At 29.4% G+C, this 18,830-nt stretch overlaps 1 protein-coding gene across 1 annotated transcript in view; it reads right to left on the minus strand.

Moving 5' to 3' along the window:
- The window catches only part of LOC107453775 (tau-tubulin kinase asator), a 130,355-nt gene extending 112,967 nt beyond the window's left edge, over nt 1–17,388 (minus strand). The window contains exon 1 of the mRNA XM_043040465.2: nt 17,219–17,388. Coding sequence (XP_042896399.1) covers nt 17,219–17,250 — 32 coding nt within the window. The 5' untranslated portion in view covers nt 17,251–17,388. The remainder of the gene's footprint in view (nt 1–17,218) is intronic.
- Between the last annotated feature and the right edge of the window lie 1,442 nt (nt 17,389–18,830).

The raw sequence follows: 18,830 nt of genomic DNA on the forward strand, positions 1-18,830 counted from the left end.
TCATATTATGAGGTAGAAATCATAATCCTTTTTATACTATGCTACTTCACTAATGGGGAAATAAAGTTTTCAGAATTTTAATTTGCTGCTGAAGAAAAGACTTAACACAAATACAAATGTAAAAAATTAAATCAAAATCAATCAATATTCTACAGCATCTTTACGAACATCGTTGAGAAACTATGATATAATAGAATCATATGATAAAATTAAATATGAGCCAAAAGTAAAGATAAATAACAAAATATGGTAACCCAATTACATGCAACCGTTCAGGCAATTAAGCAACCCTATCGGCAACTCCGAATGGAGGAATTGCGCTTAGAGTTTCACTTACACTTGCAGTTACACTTACGGTTGCACTTATTTTTCTCTCGTGTGATAGAGGCATCAGTTTTGTGATTGATTTTGCGTACCTTCAGTTCTTCATACCTTAAAAATTTATAATACGTTACGTAAACTTTATAATACGTAACTCTTTTAATAAATAGTTATCAATTGAAAGAATTATTAATCCGTAAATTATTAATTTGTAACAATTTGGGAAACCTAATATTATACCATTTCTTTCCTGGAATTTCTGCCCTTTATTGATTCGGTGATTGTAAGTGTGTATCTATCCCTCAAAGGTCTACAATAAACAAAATTCATGCCTGTTAGAAAAATTCTTGAAAACACTAAAGAATACCGTATCAAAACTGACAATTTATTCATAGACCTCAAGGCAGCATAAAGAATGATAAGTTATTTGAAGCGATGTAAGAATTTGGAATCACTACTAAGCTTATAAGTGAGATGAAGGATTAAAATTCAAATCATCTATATAAACCTTTTATTGCAAAAAGAGCCAACGTTAGGGAGATTCAATTCTTGGCTGTGGATTCAATTTAGCATTAGAAAAGAGCATTAGGGACAGAGCGGAGTAGATTGAAGGGGCACTTAATGGAACAGGTCACGAGATAGACATTATTGAGAGATCTGAGGGTACAAAAATTAAGGCTTTTTCAGCTTTTGTATCTCTTACCACGAAGCATGATCCTCACAATCTACGAACTTTCCTCTTCTGTAGTAAATTATAGCAACTCAATGAGCCTTAATGGTTACACTTTCGAAAGGGTTCATGAATTTAAATATCTTAGTCCAATAGTTAAAGACTTGAACAAGCTAACAGCAGAAATTGATAGTTGAATTAAATTCTTTTAATTTTTTTTTATAACCGTCGTTGAACAGCCAACCCAATTTTGTGGGTTTACGATTACCAATGTTCAACTCCTTAGCCTTGTAAATTTGAACCCAATTCAGAAGACAAGGGAACTCCTGGATCAAGTATTGGGAGAAGTATGACTTCGTGGAGGTATTTTTGATGGAACTAACCGGCATTTGCGTTACATGGAGAGGAAGACCACGAGAACCTCCCACGGTTAGCCTGACTGCAAAGGGACTCTAACCCATGATTCGTCTGCCACTGAGGATATTTCTCGTTAGCACTGAGGTCAGTGCAAGCCTGGTGTGGATTCGTTTCAACCAGTCATCGCTGGGAATTCGAACCCGGTTCACCTCATTGGAAGGCAAACGCTCTATCCCCTGAGCCATCGAGGCTCTAATTCTTTTAATTTAAATTCTTATAATTGAATTAGTAGGCAGTTAAAATTATATCGCATCAGTAGGGCGGGATTGGAAAGTGGTCCACTAGAGTTGTTGCCCCAGGTCCCGAAACCTTTTTAGGCCTTACAAGGGACCTTTAAAGTTTATGAAATTTAAATTGTTTTAGGTAATTTCCTAAAAACTTTTTAAATATTTCCAAACGTAATATTTTGCAATCCCCTTTTAGAATCATCAAAAATGTATTAGGTATTTTGAGTATTAAATTCGAAAAAAGGGAAAACAATTGTATGGTTTCCTTCAATACCCCCTTACCCAGCTATCTATTTTTATTTATTATTTTCTTTTGCTTCAAGTTACAATAGCTCAATTTTTCTAACTAATTTTTAAAACTAAATGAAAAAAAAAAACGCTTAAAATATCATGTCTACCGAATAATAACAAAAACAAAAGAAACATTATAAAACAAAAATTTCTAATTTGTTTTTTTCGATGTGTATAATTTATAGATTTGATAGTTCTTATTATTACCTGATTAAAAACTTCAATCACTTCAAAAATATATAAATCGGAAATAAGAGTTGACATGTTTCAAGCTCTCAAAAATAGGAGTCCATATTAAAACTGAATGAGAATAAATCTTTTGTTTCTTCCCATAACTTCTAACAAGAAACATTTTGCTTCTTCTTAATCATGTCTGTCTAGTTTCGAAAATGGGCATCTATTTTTGAGCGCTTGAAACATGTCAGCTGTTATTTCCATTTTGAGTAGTTTTGAAGCATATGAAGTTTTTAATCAATTAATGCCTTACCGCATTAATTTCTTGGGATTATTCATTTTATAATTCTTACTGTTACTTAACATTCATCATTTCATGCAAAATGATTTTGCTAACACAGACACTCATTCACTTTAATCGTAAAATTGAATCTAAAAAAATAGGTTTAAACATTTTTAAAAAAATAAAAAAACAAGTAAAAAAGCTTTATATATATATAATTTCTGTAAAAAAAGTTTCAGTGGAATAGATTTTCGAAAAAATTTCAATATTTCTGAGTTTGGGTAAAATATGGCTAAATTAGTATAGGTAAGGCCCCAAGTTACATATCAGCTCTAAGCTCCACCGTACCATAATCCTGAGTTTCTTCAACTTTTTGGTATATTTTACGCCATGATATTTAAGAAACTTCCGTGGCACCCTATAAGCCTAGCGCGAATCCGACACACGTGTGAATAAAATTATTAGTTTCTTCATTTTACTTTTACATACTATTTCAATTTTAAATCACAAACCTTATTTTTAATTTCAAAGACATAGAACACTTTAAATAAGTAACAAACTTAAAAATATAATACAATTATAAAAATGAATTCAATTACTTGGGTAAATTCAAACATTAACTATAGACTGTCGAAACGTTTTCGTTTTTTCTATGTCAGTATAGTCTCTAAATATTATTTCACTCACGTGGCACCAAAAACACGAGTACTTCTCTATCCAAATTGGCAACACTATAGTCATCATCTATAATAATTTATCAGTGATATTTTGCCTAAGAATCGGTGATATTTTGCAGCTCCGTACTATTATACAAATTATTGATGACGAAGTTTGACTTTTACGAGCAATAGCATATATATCTATCTATATATATATAATACTAATAGAATATTCATTGAAGCTTAGATGTTTTTTTTCTCAAAATTGCATGCATCCTGTTCTATGCTCTTAAGTATATAGGATTAATAAATTTTATATTTAGTTCTTAACTTATTTAATTCCTTAATTAATTAATATATCTTTTAATTCTTATAAAGTTATAAACAAGTTAATGTGTTAGTCTGATGAAACGTTTAATATTATTTTCCCAATTAGAAAAAGATTTATCAATTGAATAAAAATATGTTTTTGATTTTTATAAAACACAGGAGATTAGAACAATTAAATTCGTTGTAATGCACTTCGAGACTTAATTAAGAAATTATTAACAATTATTGCTATTTTGCTTCTTCTTTATTTTGTCGTTTATTTAGCATGGAATTTTTCTTTTAAAGTTATAATTATGTATAAATATTTGCAAGAATGATAAATATTTAGGACTGATATGATCAGAATAGCAAATATTGCCAAGTAAGTTTTAAAATAATTATCTAGGTTTTAAATATCTTAAGTGAAGAGAGAAAATACATTTTTTCCCTCTTAATCCACATTGTGAAAAAGGATTTTTCAGAATTGAGCAAAAATGTTTCAAAGTAACTTCGAAACGAGCTTGAAAATCCCGTGTACTCATTATTAAGTATAGTAACATGCTTAAAATAGCATATACCCATTTTTGAGACAATGCATTTTGCTCATAATTGAGTAAATGCTATTTTATGCATGTCACTATATACACTAATATGAGTATGAGTTTTGAGTATGAGTATGAGTATGAGTAATGAGTTTTTCAAATTCGACTATGATTATATAGTTAAAATATTAATGCTAATATAATATTTAAATATTATAGTTAAAATTACAATTAAAATGTGAAAAGCATAAACAATATAATTGAAATTTTCTAATTAAAATTTGGAATTAACATGAGATACAACAAATACACATTTAAAAAAATAATACCTGATCGTCAATAAAGTAGTTTTCAAAAATTGTTTATATGACTTTTTCATGTACAGTTCACCGAAAAATCGAACCGCCCTGAATAACTTTTCATTTATTGATCGGATCTTCACGTTCTAGGACTCAAACTTAATGGTTCGAGGGGATGATCTCGAATATGCTAATTAGTAAGTACAGACGATATTTTAAGTTATGAAATCAGACCAAAAAATGTACTTTCTCTGAATAAACACACCTTTTCTTTTTTAAATGAATTTGGATGTCTGACTCCTAAAATATGGGGAGTAGCCGCAATCTAAGAAATATGGTTGATCAGGAGAGCGATCCTAAGTTTTGACCCCTTAATGTCAATTTTATTTTTTGCGTAGTTTAATATATATCGAAAGCGAATTTAAAAACTTCAGCACACTTTTTTTTCAAGCTTTTTGCTTATACTTATCCTTCAAAACAATCATATTTCTAATTTCATTTATTCATTCATTATTTATTTATTATTCAATTATTCACTTATTCATTAATTTCACATACTCATTCATTCATTAATCATATTTCTAATTCGTATAGAGTAGCATAATAGATCCATATTTAAATCTCTAACTTCAGAAAGGTTCGTAAATTTCGAAAACTCAAATTAATAACCCATATGCAAATGTATTGTTTAAACAAGCAGGCACGCAAATTTGAAAAAGAAAAACGGCTTAAAATGAAATTGACCTTTTATTATTTCACTTTAAAATGTGATAATAAAATCCTTAGGTCAAAATTAATTCGTGGCGATTATTTTTTTCTAGAAGGGAGGGAGGGGGTCACTTAATCATTTTTAGAATCTTCCAAAAGAATTTATCTAGGGATCAAATAAAACAAATATTACATGCGACATAACTTACAGTTATTCATCGATATAGGTTCTCTTTTAGGGAAAAAATTATTAAAAATTCACTAGGTCCTTTGCTTTTGTAAAAATGATAATAACACTTTAAAATATTATGCACAAAAAATATTGATTTTAAAATTTTATCTTTTTCGATATTGACTCAATAATTAAAGAAGCGATCTTGAAATATTTTTCTCATTTTTTTTTAAAAAATCAATTAAACTAAGTGTAAGTAAACCAGTACCGTTTATTGAGGAAAAAAACTGAAATAGATAGACAATTGTGATCATTATAGAAACTTTATTTTTACTTTTTTTAAACGATTAATACATTGTCATGAGTTGCCTATTTGTTTATAATTTGAATAACATCTTCTGTCTTGGATTCGGAATGAAGGATTCTAATCTTAACCGTTTATCTTATTCAGTGCTGGTTGCAGCAGCGAACTACCATTGTCTGGTATGAGCTTCATCTTTACAATTTACTTTTTGGCATCAATTGTACCTGAGTAAATGCTTCATTTTGTTTGAGAGAAGAAAGCAAACTTTGATGCTGATATTCAAATTTAGATCTCCCAGTGTTGTTTATCTTGGAAGTCTTCAAATATCTTACGTAACGACTTTGCTCTTTTAAAGATTACGATACAAAAATTATAATTGTTACTCAACGAATTCTCTGAAATTTAATTAAATTGAATGCTACTTTATTCACTTTTAAGAATTTAAAAATAATAACTATAAGGTTTCCTCGCTGTTCCGCTAATGTTCAGTTAATGAAAAATACTTAGAAAGATTTTTAATTTTTTCTAAAGAAAGGAATTTTATTGCTTTAGATCCAAAACTACATTTTAGAGAGAGACAGAGATTTGGTTTTAAGTTTAGAATAACTAATAATTGATTGATTTCAAATACTTTATGAATATATTAATCCTTTTTTATTTTAAAAAAGAAAAAAAAATCTTAGAAGTTGATCTTACGTAGTAGCGATAGTTGTACTTTATTTACTTCCCACTACAGCTGCACAGTGGGCTATTGGCGACAAATTCAAAAATTAAAATTTAAGTAGAATTATCAAAGGCGGATATAAGTATTGCCTTCATGGACTGCATCCCAAGGCCTATTCCTTATCAGCATTTCATTACTGGCATTTTCATTAAAACTTTCCAAATTCAGAGCTTCATCTAATGCTTGAAATTTTAGGACATTATTAAAGACATTAAAATATTTTTACGTAGAAATAAAGAAAATTACAGCATACTAAAAAAAATTACTAAAAATTCTGTAATTATATATTAACAATATATATTTACAATATATTGTTAATATATAATTCTGTAATTATATATTAACAATATATATTAACAATATATTGTTAATATATAATTCTGTAATTATATATTAACAACATATATTAACAATATATAATTACATATTATTATTAAAACAACTGCATATATTAACAATATAACGCACTGTTAGAAATTTCTCTGAAAAAATGGTTAAAGGTTAAAAATGGTTTATTTAACTGTTGTTCTACCTTATTCAAACAAAACAGTCAAATAACCATAAATAAGAGGTTATTCAAACTGTTAACTGTAAGATAAACCGTTTATTATCTACTTTCACAAATACGGTTAAACAACCCGAATTTTATCGCACCAACCAGGCCCACATAATCAAGCCAATTAGTTCCTTGCAGATGGATTCATATTATGGTACAGAGGCCCCGTTCTGTCGGTCGTGAGATTGCACCCCCGTTCCCCCGTTCTGTCAATCTCACGACCAACAGAACCGGGGTTCGAGTTCCAGCGTCAACACCGCAATATTTCCTCCATTCCCTTCAACACATGAAGAGTTTCCTGTGTCCTGCACTCCTCAATTTATGACCCTATGCAATTAGAACACGATAATCTCATTCACGCATAGATGGAAGACCATAAAGTTGCTAAACTATCTCCAATGTCCAGTTAAATTGCTTTTTTTATGGTTTTGAAACCATGCTAGTTGTAAATGGCTAAGAAACCACATAATTTTTAAATTCATTGTTTTTTAACCATACTAGTTGTAAAGAGTTTCATAAAGGTAAAAAATGTTCTTTACCGTAAACTTTCAATTGATTAGATGGACTGACTGCTGCCAATTATTTTGCAATAATTTTAGAATGAAAATTCTAACAGTGCGCTGAACACTCAGCGCATGAGCATAAAGTCTTAAAATATCCAGATATTGGATAAAGTACTACATGAGCTGCTGCTCACCTAGTGATATTGGATAAGGTATATTGAGTTATCCCATTTGTATAATGCTTTTATTTTTTGCATTACCATATAAACGGAAAACTTACAAAATGAATGGTTTAAATACCATATATTTTAGTTTTATCAATCAGAATTTTAAAAAAATTTTCAGAAATGTCATTGCCATAGAGTACGGTAATTTTACTAGAATTATTATTTCTCTGTTTTTGTGATCACTGAAAACGTTAGTCTACTAAAATTCCATCTCAAACAAAATAACCTATAAAACTAGTCTTAAAAAACTAGTGGACTTTGAAATTTTTAAGCCCAATAGCCTGGAAATTTAGCCTTTGAAAAGCAGTTAACTTTCAAAGCTTTTACCTTCTGAAAGTCATGCTACAGACACCTCTTTAAAAAGCTGCAAACTTTAGATGAATTTATATTTAAATACCTAGTTTTCTAACACAGTTTTAAAAAAATTTCTCACGATTCATAAATTGCGCATTTAGTTTTTAAAAATTTTGAACTTGTCAGTATTAATAAATCAAAAAAGAATTCACTTCAAAAACTATTCCTAGTCTTTTTTAAAAAAGACCCCCAAATCTGCAATCTGCTGACTTTGAATAAAAAGAAGGCGGTAAATTTTGTGATCATAATTTGGCTAATCTACATAAAAGAACATATTGTGTCTCTTACGATGCAGTGAGAAATAAAGATGGTTTTATGACTAGACTAGAAATTTNTCAGCTGCGGCAATCTCATACTATTAAGCTAGGCAGGAGTGAGTAGTCTTTGTCGATAGATCTCTATTTTAGTATTTTGTCGAAAGCGCTTTTTTTTCTTTTCAAGAATTTATATATTACGAATTTATTTGACGATTTTTGATTTATATCACGAATTATACTATAGCACATTTCTAATAGGTTTAACGAATTACATGTCATGTATTTGAATTCAAATTTATTTTAATGACTTAGTATTTACTAAAAAGATGTAATTTTTTTTAATAAAAAGTTCTTATATGGATTTGAATTCTTAGAATTTTGTGCATTTGCAATGCACCTAAGTTAGTAGCGAGCGAAGAGAGCTTGGTTTGCGAAGCAAACCATATAAGATTGCGTAGCAATTTTCGGGGGTTGGCGAGCGTTAGGGAGCAGGGGACGCAGCCCACTAGTTCAATATAATATAACTTCCACGGAATACTAATTTTATTAAACAAGTCCTTCCTAACTTTCTAAGCGATGAAATTTTGCAGTCGAATTTCGTACGCTTTTACAATAGCCTGAGCACTAAAATATATCTACTGTATGCCTCGTGACAATGCAAAGTTTTAATCGTTTTCTGGTCATTTCAAGCGGAACTTATAGTTATTTTATCGCCAAAAATAATTTATCGTGAACGGAAAATTCCAAGCCCTTCCCGAATATCTAGTGATTAGTGACGAAGTGATCTGTGACACAAACTTCAAATCATTTTCCTACTGGTTTAAAAGCAAAATTTAGCACCATAGTATCTCCAGAAACACTTTATCGTCGATTCAAATTTCGAGCATTTTCCGAGATAGTCTAAAACTGGTCTGTGGTGTATGGAAACACAAGTTGCCATCATTTTCTCACAGCTGCAAGTCGTTAAGTCCATTTTTACCGTAAAATATTATATAGCAATTTTCACAGTAATGTATATGTAATTAGAGTGCTTCTGTGATTCTCTATAGTAATTATTACTATAAAAATTACGGAACATCAGATTTTTTGTACCGTTACATGTTCCGGTAAAAATAAACTTTACGGTAAAGTCGGAACTTTATACCGTAATGTGATCCGGATTTTTTTACTGTGTAAAGTAAATTAATTTTTTCGCTGATTTATCGCCAATCGAAATTTCAAAAAATGTAGTAAAATAAATTTTTTTAAATCTACGTTTTACCCTTAGACTAAAAAGGAAAAAAATAAATTATTTTTGGAGAACGAAAAACTTAATTGGCATAAATTTTGTAATAGACTTTTGTCGCCACAGATCTTTTGTTGCTAGACTTTTATGTCATCTTTTTAAAGAAAATAATAAGGAACAAATTAAATATATCTACCAGCCATGTAGAAAAGAAGAAAGCAAAATAGTTTCATAAAAAAAAATATTGTAAATAGTCTCATAAGAGAAAGCAAAATAGTTTTGAAAAAAAGTAAAAATTTCATGCAAAACATCTTTAGGAAGAGTTTTTTTTTAAATTTTTAAATTAAAATAGCAATTGGTTAAATCTTCTAATATTCAACGAAAGATTAATTGAAAATAATAAAGCATTGTTTTTTCTAAATAACCTGTATTAACACTTTATAAGGGCGTGGGAACTACACTTCCCACGAACTCTTCTTTAATTTTTAAATCTAAGTAGGAAGCTATTCCCCCCCCTCCATATTTGTGCGAACAGTTGCTGTCAACTTAAAAAAGAAAAATAAATAAATAAAATTAAAAAAATAAATAAGTAAATAAACTGTTTTGGAGCTATTTTCTCTTGTGTATTATACGTTCGTACATTTCATCACTTTAAATCGAGTTTATTTGCAGTTATAAAATCAGAATTTGTAAATTTGGTTATTTATAAGCACAGAAATTAAACTTTATGGCAAATTCTATACTGCGGGTAAAATATTGAAAATCTCCCACTCTGTTAAAAATTACAGATCAAATCACGAGAAAAAGTACTCGCCCTCAGAGTCTCGGTACTTTTTATCGTAAAATACATTTTCATGGGAACATGTTACGGAGCAAAAAAAAACGTTATATCGTAAATTTTTCAACAATAATTTCCGAAAAGTTGCTGAACCCGTCTAATTAAATAAATATTACTCATAGATATATTCACAAGATTTACAGTAAAATGGATTTTATGGGTGACGCACTCGAAAAGCCGATACTTCATACCATAATTTGATCAGGGATTTTTTACAGAGCACTTTTTCCTTTAAAAGAAAATTATCTTAAAAATCAAACTAATTTTAGGAGGTAAGTGTTTATTTTTTGATTCTATGAATGACAATTTTCCCAGAATCTAGTAAACTTATGTTATGTCACGTAATACGGAACTAGTGTCACTCAAAATAAAAATCTTAATTAATATTTTCTCCTACATCTACTCCCATCTCAAGGATAGGAAATGTTCGTTGCTAACCTCTCTGTTGTCAACAATATCAAAAATATAAATGCTTTGATAAGTATAAAATATAAAGAACTAATTGAAATGCAAATATGATATGAAATTCGCTAAGCGCTTTACAGAAATTAAATCATTACTAAGTAAAGTTGTTTCATTCATTAATCTCAAATGTAAAGCAAATTATCTTTTGAATTTAAAACGAAATTTTTTATTGAAAACACTAACTTAGTTATGTAACATAAATTTTTCTTTATTTAACTTTAATAAATTTAATTCTAAAATCTTTATCCCATTAATATAATATTTTAATAACAATCCTTTGTTTTTGTTTAATTCTTTTAAAAAGTTCTAACTTTAATTCTTTAAGAGTTTTTATATTTGTTAACAAAAGAGTAAAAAAAAATGCAAGAGACATCATATTTCGTCACGCAAAACATCTGTAAACTTAATTTAACGTTTAGCAAAAAAATAGTTCAGTTATTCATAGTTAATGATTAAACTGCTTTTTAAAAACTTTTTTAGCATACTTGTGATCATATGCCACGTTTTTAAAATATTAAATAACTTAGTGCTTAATATTATAAAAAAAAATAACTAAATAGTATGTCTTTACACAATATAGTTTTATTTTACACATTTTTACCCTTATACTTCAAGGACATTTCTCGATGTTTTCATAATAAAAGAACTGTATTAATAATATTTTAATTTAGCAAGCTAAATTAAAAATAATTATATTGACGCATTAATAATATATATATATATGGGTCATTCTCACAAAAACAGTCATTTTCATGTCCCCAGTATTAGTTGTTGAAAACAAAACNTATTTTAACTTTGTTATTAATTTTGAAAAATTATTAACAAAGATATTTTTTGACAAAATGCTTTGTGTTATTATTATAAATAATAACTGAAAATTCCTTTGCTATCCTCTGTTCGCTTCCCCCTTTTTTGAGGGAAATGGGGGTGATTTGTGGGGCAGCATTGATTTTTTTTTACGCAGGCAAGTAAAGCATTGTTTTAAATGTTTCTTTTTTCACTTTAAATTGAATGTGGCCTAGTAGTTTAGAAGTTATATGCGTTTTATGTATTGAAAGAACAAATTAGATCTTGTAACTATTTACGCATCTGATATTATTATCTAAAGATGTGATATTTTACTTACTATGTATTTTTTACGTTAAATCTAATGAGACTATACAGCAGAAAATACATTAAATAGTTCAAAATTTGCAAGCAGTTATATGTATCAAAAGTATTACTTTTGACATGGCATAGTATACTTTTTATTTTGATATCTAGGAACTATCTGAATACGTGAGGCGCATTTTCCTTTGGAACTTACTTGAATTGAATGAAATAGCATGAGTTGATAGGACTAATAGTTTTGAAGTTATAAGGGTTTCCCTCAAAATAAATTCATAACAAAAACAGTTATTCAAAAAGCCCATTTTAACTTGTGACATATTAGCCCTTGTGATTCGAGTTTGGTCTCACTGAATTAACCAAACAAAGTACATAGGGAGCAGTACCTCAATTGTCTGTATAGCAATGTAAGATGCATAAAAGAGCACAGTAAAAGATCGATAAAAGACCGAATATCGCGAAACTTTCTTGGTTTTTGATGAAACAGTTTCCTGGTGCATGCTCCGAGCAAAATTTTTGTCAAATTGACGAAATAACTGTCGTCACTTCTTTGAGAAAGCAAATTTCGTCAAAATTAAAGAAATATTTCGTCATTCTATTTTTTTTTACCAAAATAAACAAGTAGTGCCTAATGTATCTAACTTTTTTAATAATTACTTTATCGTGGGCACCATGCTGACGGCACGACACATCAAGAACAGATAGATAAATTATACCCATGCCCGAAGAAGGATTCGAACTTCGGATCTTCCTGGAATAAGGCTAACTTCTTGACCACCATACAAACCGTCCAACGCAATTCGTCAATTTATGTTCGATCATCTACTCTTTATTCTAGTTTCGTCCTTCTAGTTAACAATCTCCCACAAAGCACTTCGAAGAAGATTCGAATTGAGGAAACATTTTCGTCATAGATTTGAGAGTTTACGTAATCACGTGATTTGTGACGAAATGACAATATTAACGAAATGCTGCTCAAGGATTGCTAAATCATCAAAAGTGAGAGTGAGCACAAGCACAAAATTGTACTGTTTGTACGTAAAACGCTTATAACTTTATTATTATTAGTTCGATCGTCTCGGCATTGGCTACATTCAATTCAGTGTAAAAAGGTGCGTGTGTCACCGCTAACAAACGTCTCGTTTTCAGAGAAGAGTCGTCATTCCTACATTTTATGGACGGCGGGGATTACCGTGTAAAGCTAAGCGCAGATGGCGCTAGGGGTTAAAATTGATCGCGAGACTTCCAGGTTGCTACTTCCGCCTGATTTTTTCGCCTAAGCTTGAAAACACGGACCATTCAATATCATTATAATTGTAGTGTTTGCAATATAACGCGTTCTTTTGATGTCACTTTCAACGAAACAAACAACAAATGAATTCGGAAGCTTGCTATGATGCTACCCAAAAAATAACCAAAGGTACTACTTTTCACAAATATAGCCAAATGAGGGATAACACTCAAAACATGGCTAACCTTAAACTTTATTTATAATGTGACATTAAGACATTAATTTTATTAAATTTGTTTTAGGCTTACGAAAGTAAGCCTGTTCACACATAGCCTCGTGAGCATAACAAAAACGCGGAGGGATACACCGGAATTTTTTAAAATTTCTTCCGGTTTCAAGGAGCTTGTTATTGTTTACATTCAGTCAACCATCCATAGGACTTCTATTAATAACCATTTTAAATATATTTCAAACACATCGGATATTTTTAAAAAACAAATAGATATTCCAAAATACAATTAATGAATTTGTTTAGAAAAAGAAGCATATTTTTAGTCAATGCCAGCAGTTTTTCTCCCTTGCATAAAACTAAGACATATAGCAAATAAATCATGCACAAACACAACCACCCCATCCTGAGCACTTTTCGTGGACAGCACTTTTGCATTAGGGTATTTTTATTGTTTTGATAGTGCTCTTGGCAACGTTTTTGTATAGACATGGGGACAAAACGCCTCATTAATTACACTCTTGGAATATCTCCCAGTATCTCAATGCATTAACTCCTTACAGCAATAATCTAATTTAAACGAAATTTTATAAACTAAGAACAGGTGTTGGAAAGTGAAATTATTTGATATCAGATCTTTATTCCCATTTAATTAGGTAATGAAACTTTTTTTTCTTTTTAATGCGGTTATATAAAATTACTACCACCTGGATGAATAACAGGAAACTCATTATGTTTGCGCTTGATAGATAATGTCAGACAAAGTATAAGTTCGTCAAGCTTAAATTGAAGAAAAAATATCAATGTGCATAAAATCAATATACAACCGATATACGTAATAATTGATATAATCAATAAGCATAAAAACCATATGAAAATCCGTGTATTCTCATTGGACAAATAAATATTTTCCGTGTATTCTCATTGGTCACGGTTTGATCCAGTTTTCTCACATGAGGTTAACATTTTTTCGGTAAAGCATAAAATTAATATGAATTTTAAAGACATTTTTTTTATTCCTAAACTAAAGTTATTTACTTGTAATATTTATTTATCAAACTTTGCTATTATTACGTCAAGGATTTTGATTATTCCAAATTAAAGACTTAAAACCTAAACGAAGTTTCCTTATAATAAAGTCTGATATTACCTTATTGTGCAACATTTTATCATAAACATGTTTTTTAATCGGTATATATGTTACGGTCAATGTTAATAGTCGATTGTTATTAATACTAACCTGTCAATATTAATAATAACCAAATAAGCCGGTTAAAGTGACTAATTTAAGCGAATTTATCACATTAACCGGTTATAATTAATATCGGTATATAAATAATAATAATAACCAATAAAGTTTGGTCAATGTCCTTCTTTCACTTTGACCAAACGAAGCGGTTATTAGTAATATTGACTGGTAAATATTAATAATTACCAGATTTATTACTTAAAACCGTAACATATAAACTTATTTAATAAATCATTTAACAATCATTAAAAAGTTAATTAACTATATTTACTCCATTTTACAACTTTAATGCAAATACTGTGCTGCAGAAATGTGACCTTAAAATATAGATAAATTGTCGAACATTATTACGAATCAACTTTTCGCACTAAAACCTAATAATCTCTTAGATGAGAAACATCTAATGAATTTTTATAATAACCAAAATTAAAAAAGTAATTTAAAAAAAAAATTGTATGAGGATTAAATAGTAACCGCTCAAAAAGGTTAGCTTAAATTTTATTCCAATAGAATCGGGAATTAAATCTAAGCAAACAAAAAAAGCGTTGATCCAATAAAACATTTTGAGATCTTTTAATTAAATACTTTTTTTAAACTTAGATGTAATAATCTGTTCATCGCTAACAAACAAAAATGATGGTAGCAAGCGTGGGGGTAGCGAAGCGAAGACCTCAAGTAAGATCTCAAAAATGGCTCAAGCAAGAGTAGAAAAAAGGCTTAAAATTATATTTTAATAGTAACCAGTTGCATCAGCATTACAATACCTAAGTACAAAATTAAAATACTCAATACTTTAAATGCGGGCACTTTATCAATACATTTTCATAAACTTTTTTTAATTCATAATAGAATTTATTTCTAAAGCAAACGAAATAAATTTTCTTATTCTAAATCGTGCCGTCTCATCAAATCAGCTGATGAATAACAACCCATGAAATCGGTAACAGCGGCATCAACCGTGGGGAGTATCAGTTTTATTGGTCACAGCTTTTACCGAATCCATTCCAAATTCCTAAGCAATTGTTTAAAGAACATTTGTTTTCACGTCTCTCCCAGTGTGTAATTAACCATCGACAGTTCCATGCTGTTTGTTGCTATCCTAAGATTAATCTCGACACCACATGCGTCTCTTATTACAATTGGTATCTGAACATTTTTAAAAAAATTCTTCTTGTTCCACTGAAACCTTTATTTGTAATTAAGAATGGTTTTTAATCGTTATTTTTCAATTAACAACAATGGCATTCAAAAATTAGTTACTGCATAGTAAGAAATAATTTTGGTAAAATTCACAATAAAATATAATTTTATAATGTGTGATAAAATTTGGTAACTTTATCCTGATACCTTAGAACCATGGCATAAAAACCATTTATTCGGTTAAATTTACTTTTCGATTTTATATTTTTTAATTAAATGAGTAGTATTTAGAACTATAATTCTGAAAACCAGAATATCCGGTAAACCGTTGCCATACGAATGGAAAAATTACTACATGAATTATTTAGATTTTTAGTTTAATTACGCATAATTATGTTTTTTTTTATCTGAAAGGCATTATTATAAAGTACGGTAATTTCAACAGAGTTCTTTTCTCTGTGTGACCTACAGGACACGTGATGAAGACACCTGGCATAGACAATGCTTCAATAAAACATGAAATTATACTAAAACCTAATAAATTTTATGAATAAAGGCAGTTAAGAATAATAATCTTATCAATTACTATTCTTTCAACGAGTAAAAAATGTCATTGAGCTACAAAAATGAATTTATGCTTTTATATTTGACTTTTATTACCATTCAACCTTTACCTAAAAAGAAGCCTTTAAAATTTAAAAAATTTGAGCTAAGTATGGTAACTGATAATATGCACAAAAAAAACTATAGAGAATAATGCTTTTTTTAAATTTAAGTAACAAAAAAATACTGATTAAACGAGAAATTCTTTCTCAGAAAGTTTCAAATTAACTGAATTCTTATGAGAGCCCCTCTAACTTTCACAATTTTTTACCAATACTAAGAATACTGTAAAGGAAATTTAATTTGCGCTTCTGTGATAAAGACATACAAAAATGTAAGGATTTTAAACCAATATTTAAGCAAAATATCTATTTAATAAAGCTACTCTGGTGATATTTTAACCAGTTTCATTTATTATTATAAGATTTTGGTGCCATATTTTACTTATGTATTTATGATAATTATGATTGTTTTAAATATGATATGAAGTAAAAGCACAGAAAAGCATACCAATTGTTTGGGATATTATTTTATTTGATTTTTAAACTAAAATTTTTTTTTAATATAAAATACTGAAAAAAAGGCCATTATTTAAAGAACTTTGGGCAATTAGGTAAAGAAACAAATTTTTCGAAATTTGATATTTTTACATAAGTTATCACAAAGTTTTATTTATAAAAATGTTCTCTTAGCCAGTTTCCAGAATTTCATCCAGCACAATGTAAAAAAAAGCACTTTAATCCCAATATTGAAATTGTTCTGTTTTCTAGTGAAGTTTTTTAAGAAATAGCTACCTAAACTATGAGAAGATATGACTTATTAAAGTATTAATGACTTAGGATTAAAGTATATGCAGCATTCTCGAGGGAGGATGCTTGAGATAGGGGGATGCCCTTGATTTGTTAAAATATGGTATTAATAAATTTACAGTTGAAAATGTCATAAAAATGAAATGCAATATTTTTAAAAAATGAACTATGCAATTACGAAAACTAATCTCACCAAAATCGAATACTAAATTAATTCTAATTTTCGTCTAAGGTTGTTGGTAGATTCGGAAACACATTTGGGCTGCATTTTCTAATGCAACTTTTTTTTGTAAAAAAAAAAATTCTAACAATAAAATATGCTTACAATTTTTCTTCATCTTTCGTTGGCCACGCCATAATGGATATTCTCTTGTGGACGAGAAACAAATGCAAATCCTTCTAGTGTTCTTTCATTTTCACAACAGTTAGTTGTCCTCGAGGGAGGAACGCATCCACACTCCAGCATCTTTTTTAGAACCGAAAAGATAGCAGTGGAATTCTACCGACCTCACCGGCCTTTTTCACAACTTGGCTCACGCTTAACTTGCCGACAGGATCACGATCACAACAAGGCCCTTTTTTTTCTTCTTCCTCCCTTCACACGCATCCACGGTGCATAAACAAATGAAGAAAACCTGGAGTTCCTAAAAAAACGGCGTAAAACAGTCCATTTTCTTACATGTCATGTTCACATCTTCCACGAAACCGTTTGGAGGAGTGTTGGTGCCGAAGAGAGCACATAGAGCGGAGCAATCCCAGGAAGTTCCGTTTCTTTTCACCGTTTGTTGTTGTTTTGTGGATGGGACTGTCCCAGGAGATGGAACAGATAGAACGGTCGCTGACTCACTCGAAATTGGCAAGTTTAAGGTTTTTGTTGGGGGATCGAAAGAAAATTGAATCTGGTCCCATTCCTCGTCGCGTGCCCAATCCTTGAAGGATTCGCATACCAGACGAATTAACTGGGATTCAAGAAATGAGTTTTGTAATTTGTTTATAAATTATTCTCGCTTTATAGTTGACTGTGAAGATCATAATATGTTTTCTTTGAAGTTTGGAACTTAAAAATAGCGCAAAATTTTCCACCCATCAACGCTTAAGAACGATTTAAAAATAAACTATTCCTTTTAAAATTGGAATCAAGTTGTGTAAAGAACGTAATAAATTACTTGGAAATTTATGGGACAATAGAAAAAATAAACGAAAAAGAAAAGATTCTAAAAGACATTTTTAAAACAAATTCAAAGCTATTTACAATGATGTCTTTACTGAGAAATGCTAGATCTCCTTAAAAACTTTTAAGAGAACTTGAAAATTAAGAAAAGAAATATTATAAATTAAAAATTAGCAAGCATGCTTACAAAAACTTTTATACATTGTGCATCAGCATGAGTAGCGTTTTTAAAAAATGCTTAAAGGTGCTTTTTTGGGTGTTTTTAAAAAGTACTTAATTTTTCTTTTTTCAAAATGAGATTTTTCTTTTACCATGTTGATTTTCGCTATGAATTATGCAAAAAGACACAGTTAACATTGTTCTATTCAACGTTTTCACAATTAATTCAAACCCAATCAATCTACTTCAGCTTATTATCAGTCTGTAGCGTATGAAAACGCCATTCGTTTTACATGATTCAAAATTTCATGATTTTTGATAATTGTTAAAAACAATGCCAAAGGGTTTTTTTTCCGACATGACAGTTAAAACAAGATAAAACCGTCCATTGTCAAAAACTTTTCAGCTTTGCCTAGTTATGATATATTTTTTTAAGTGCTTAAAAATATTTTTTGAGTGCTTGAAAAGTGCATAAAATATGCTTATTTTTTGTTGAATAATTTGGCAATACACCCTGGTGCATGTTAAAAATACATTTTAAGAAATTATAGCAAACTTTATTTATTACGGGAAGAAATATTTCTTCCTCTTTAATTAATAACTCTAT

Source organism: Parasteatoda tepidariorum, chromosome 1, assembly GCF_043381705.1.
Source record: "Parasteatoda tepidariorum isolate YZ-2023 chromosome 1, CAS_Ptep_4.0, whole genome shotgun sequence".
Lineage (NCBI taxonomy): Eukaryota > Metazoa > Arthropoda > Arachnida > Araneae > Theridiidae > Parasteatoda > Parasteatoda tepidariorum.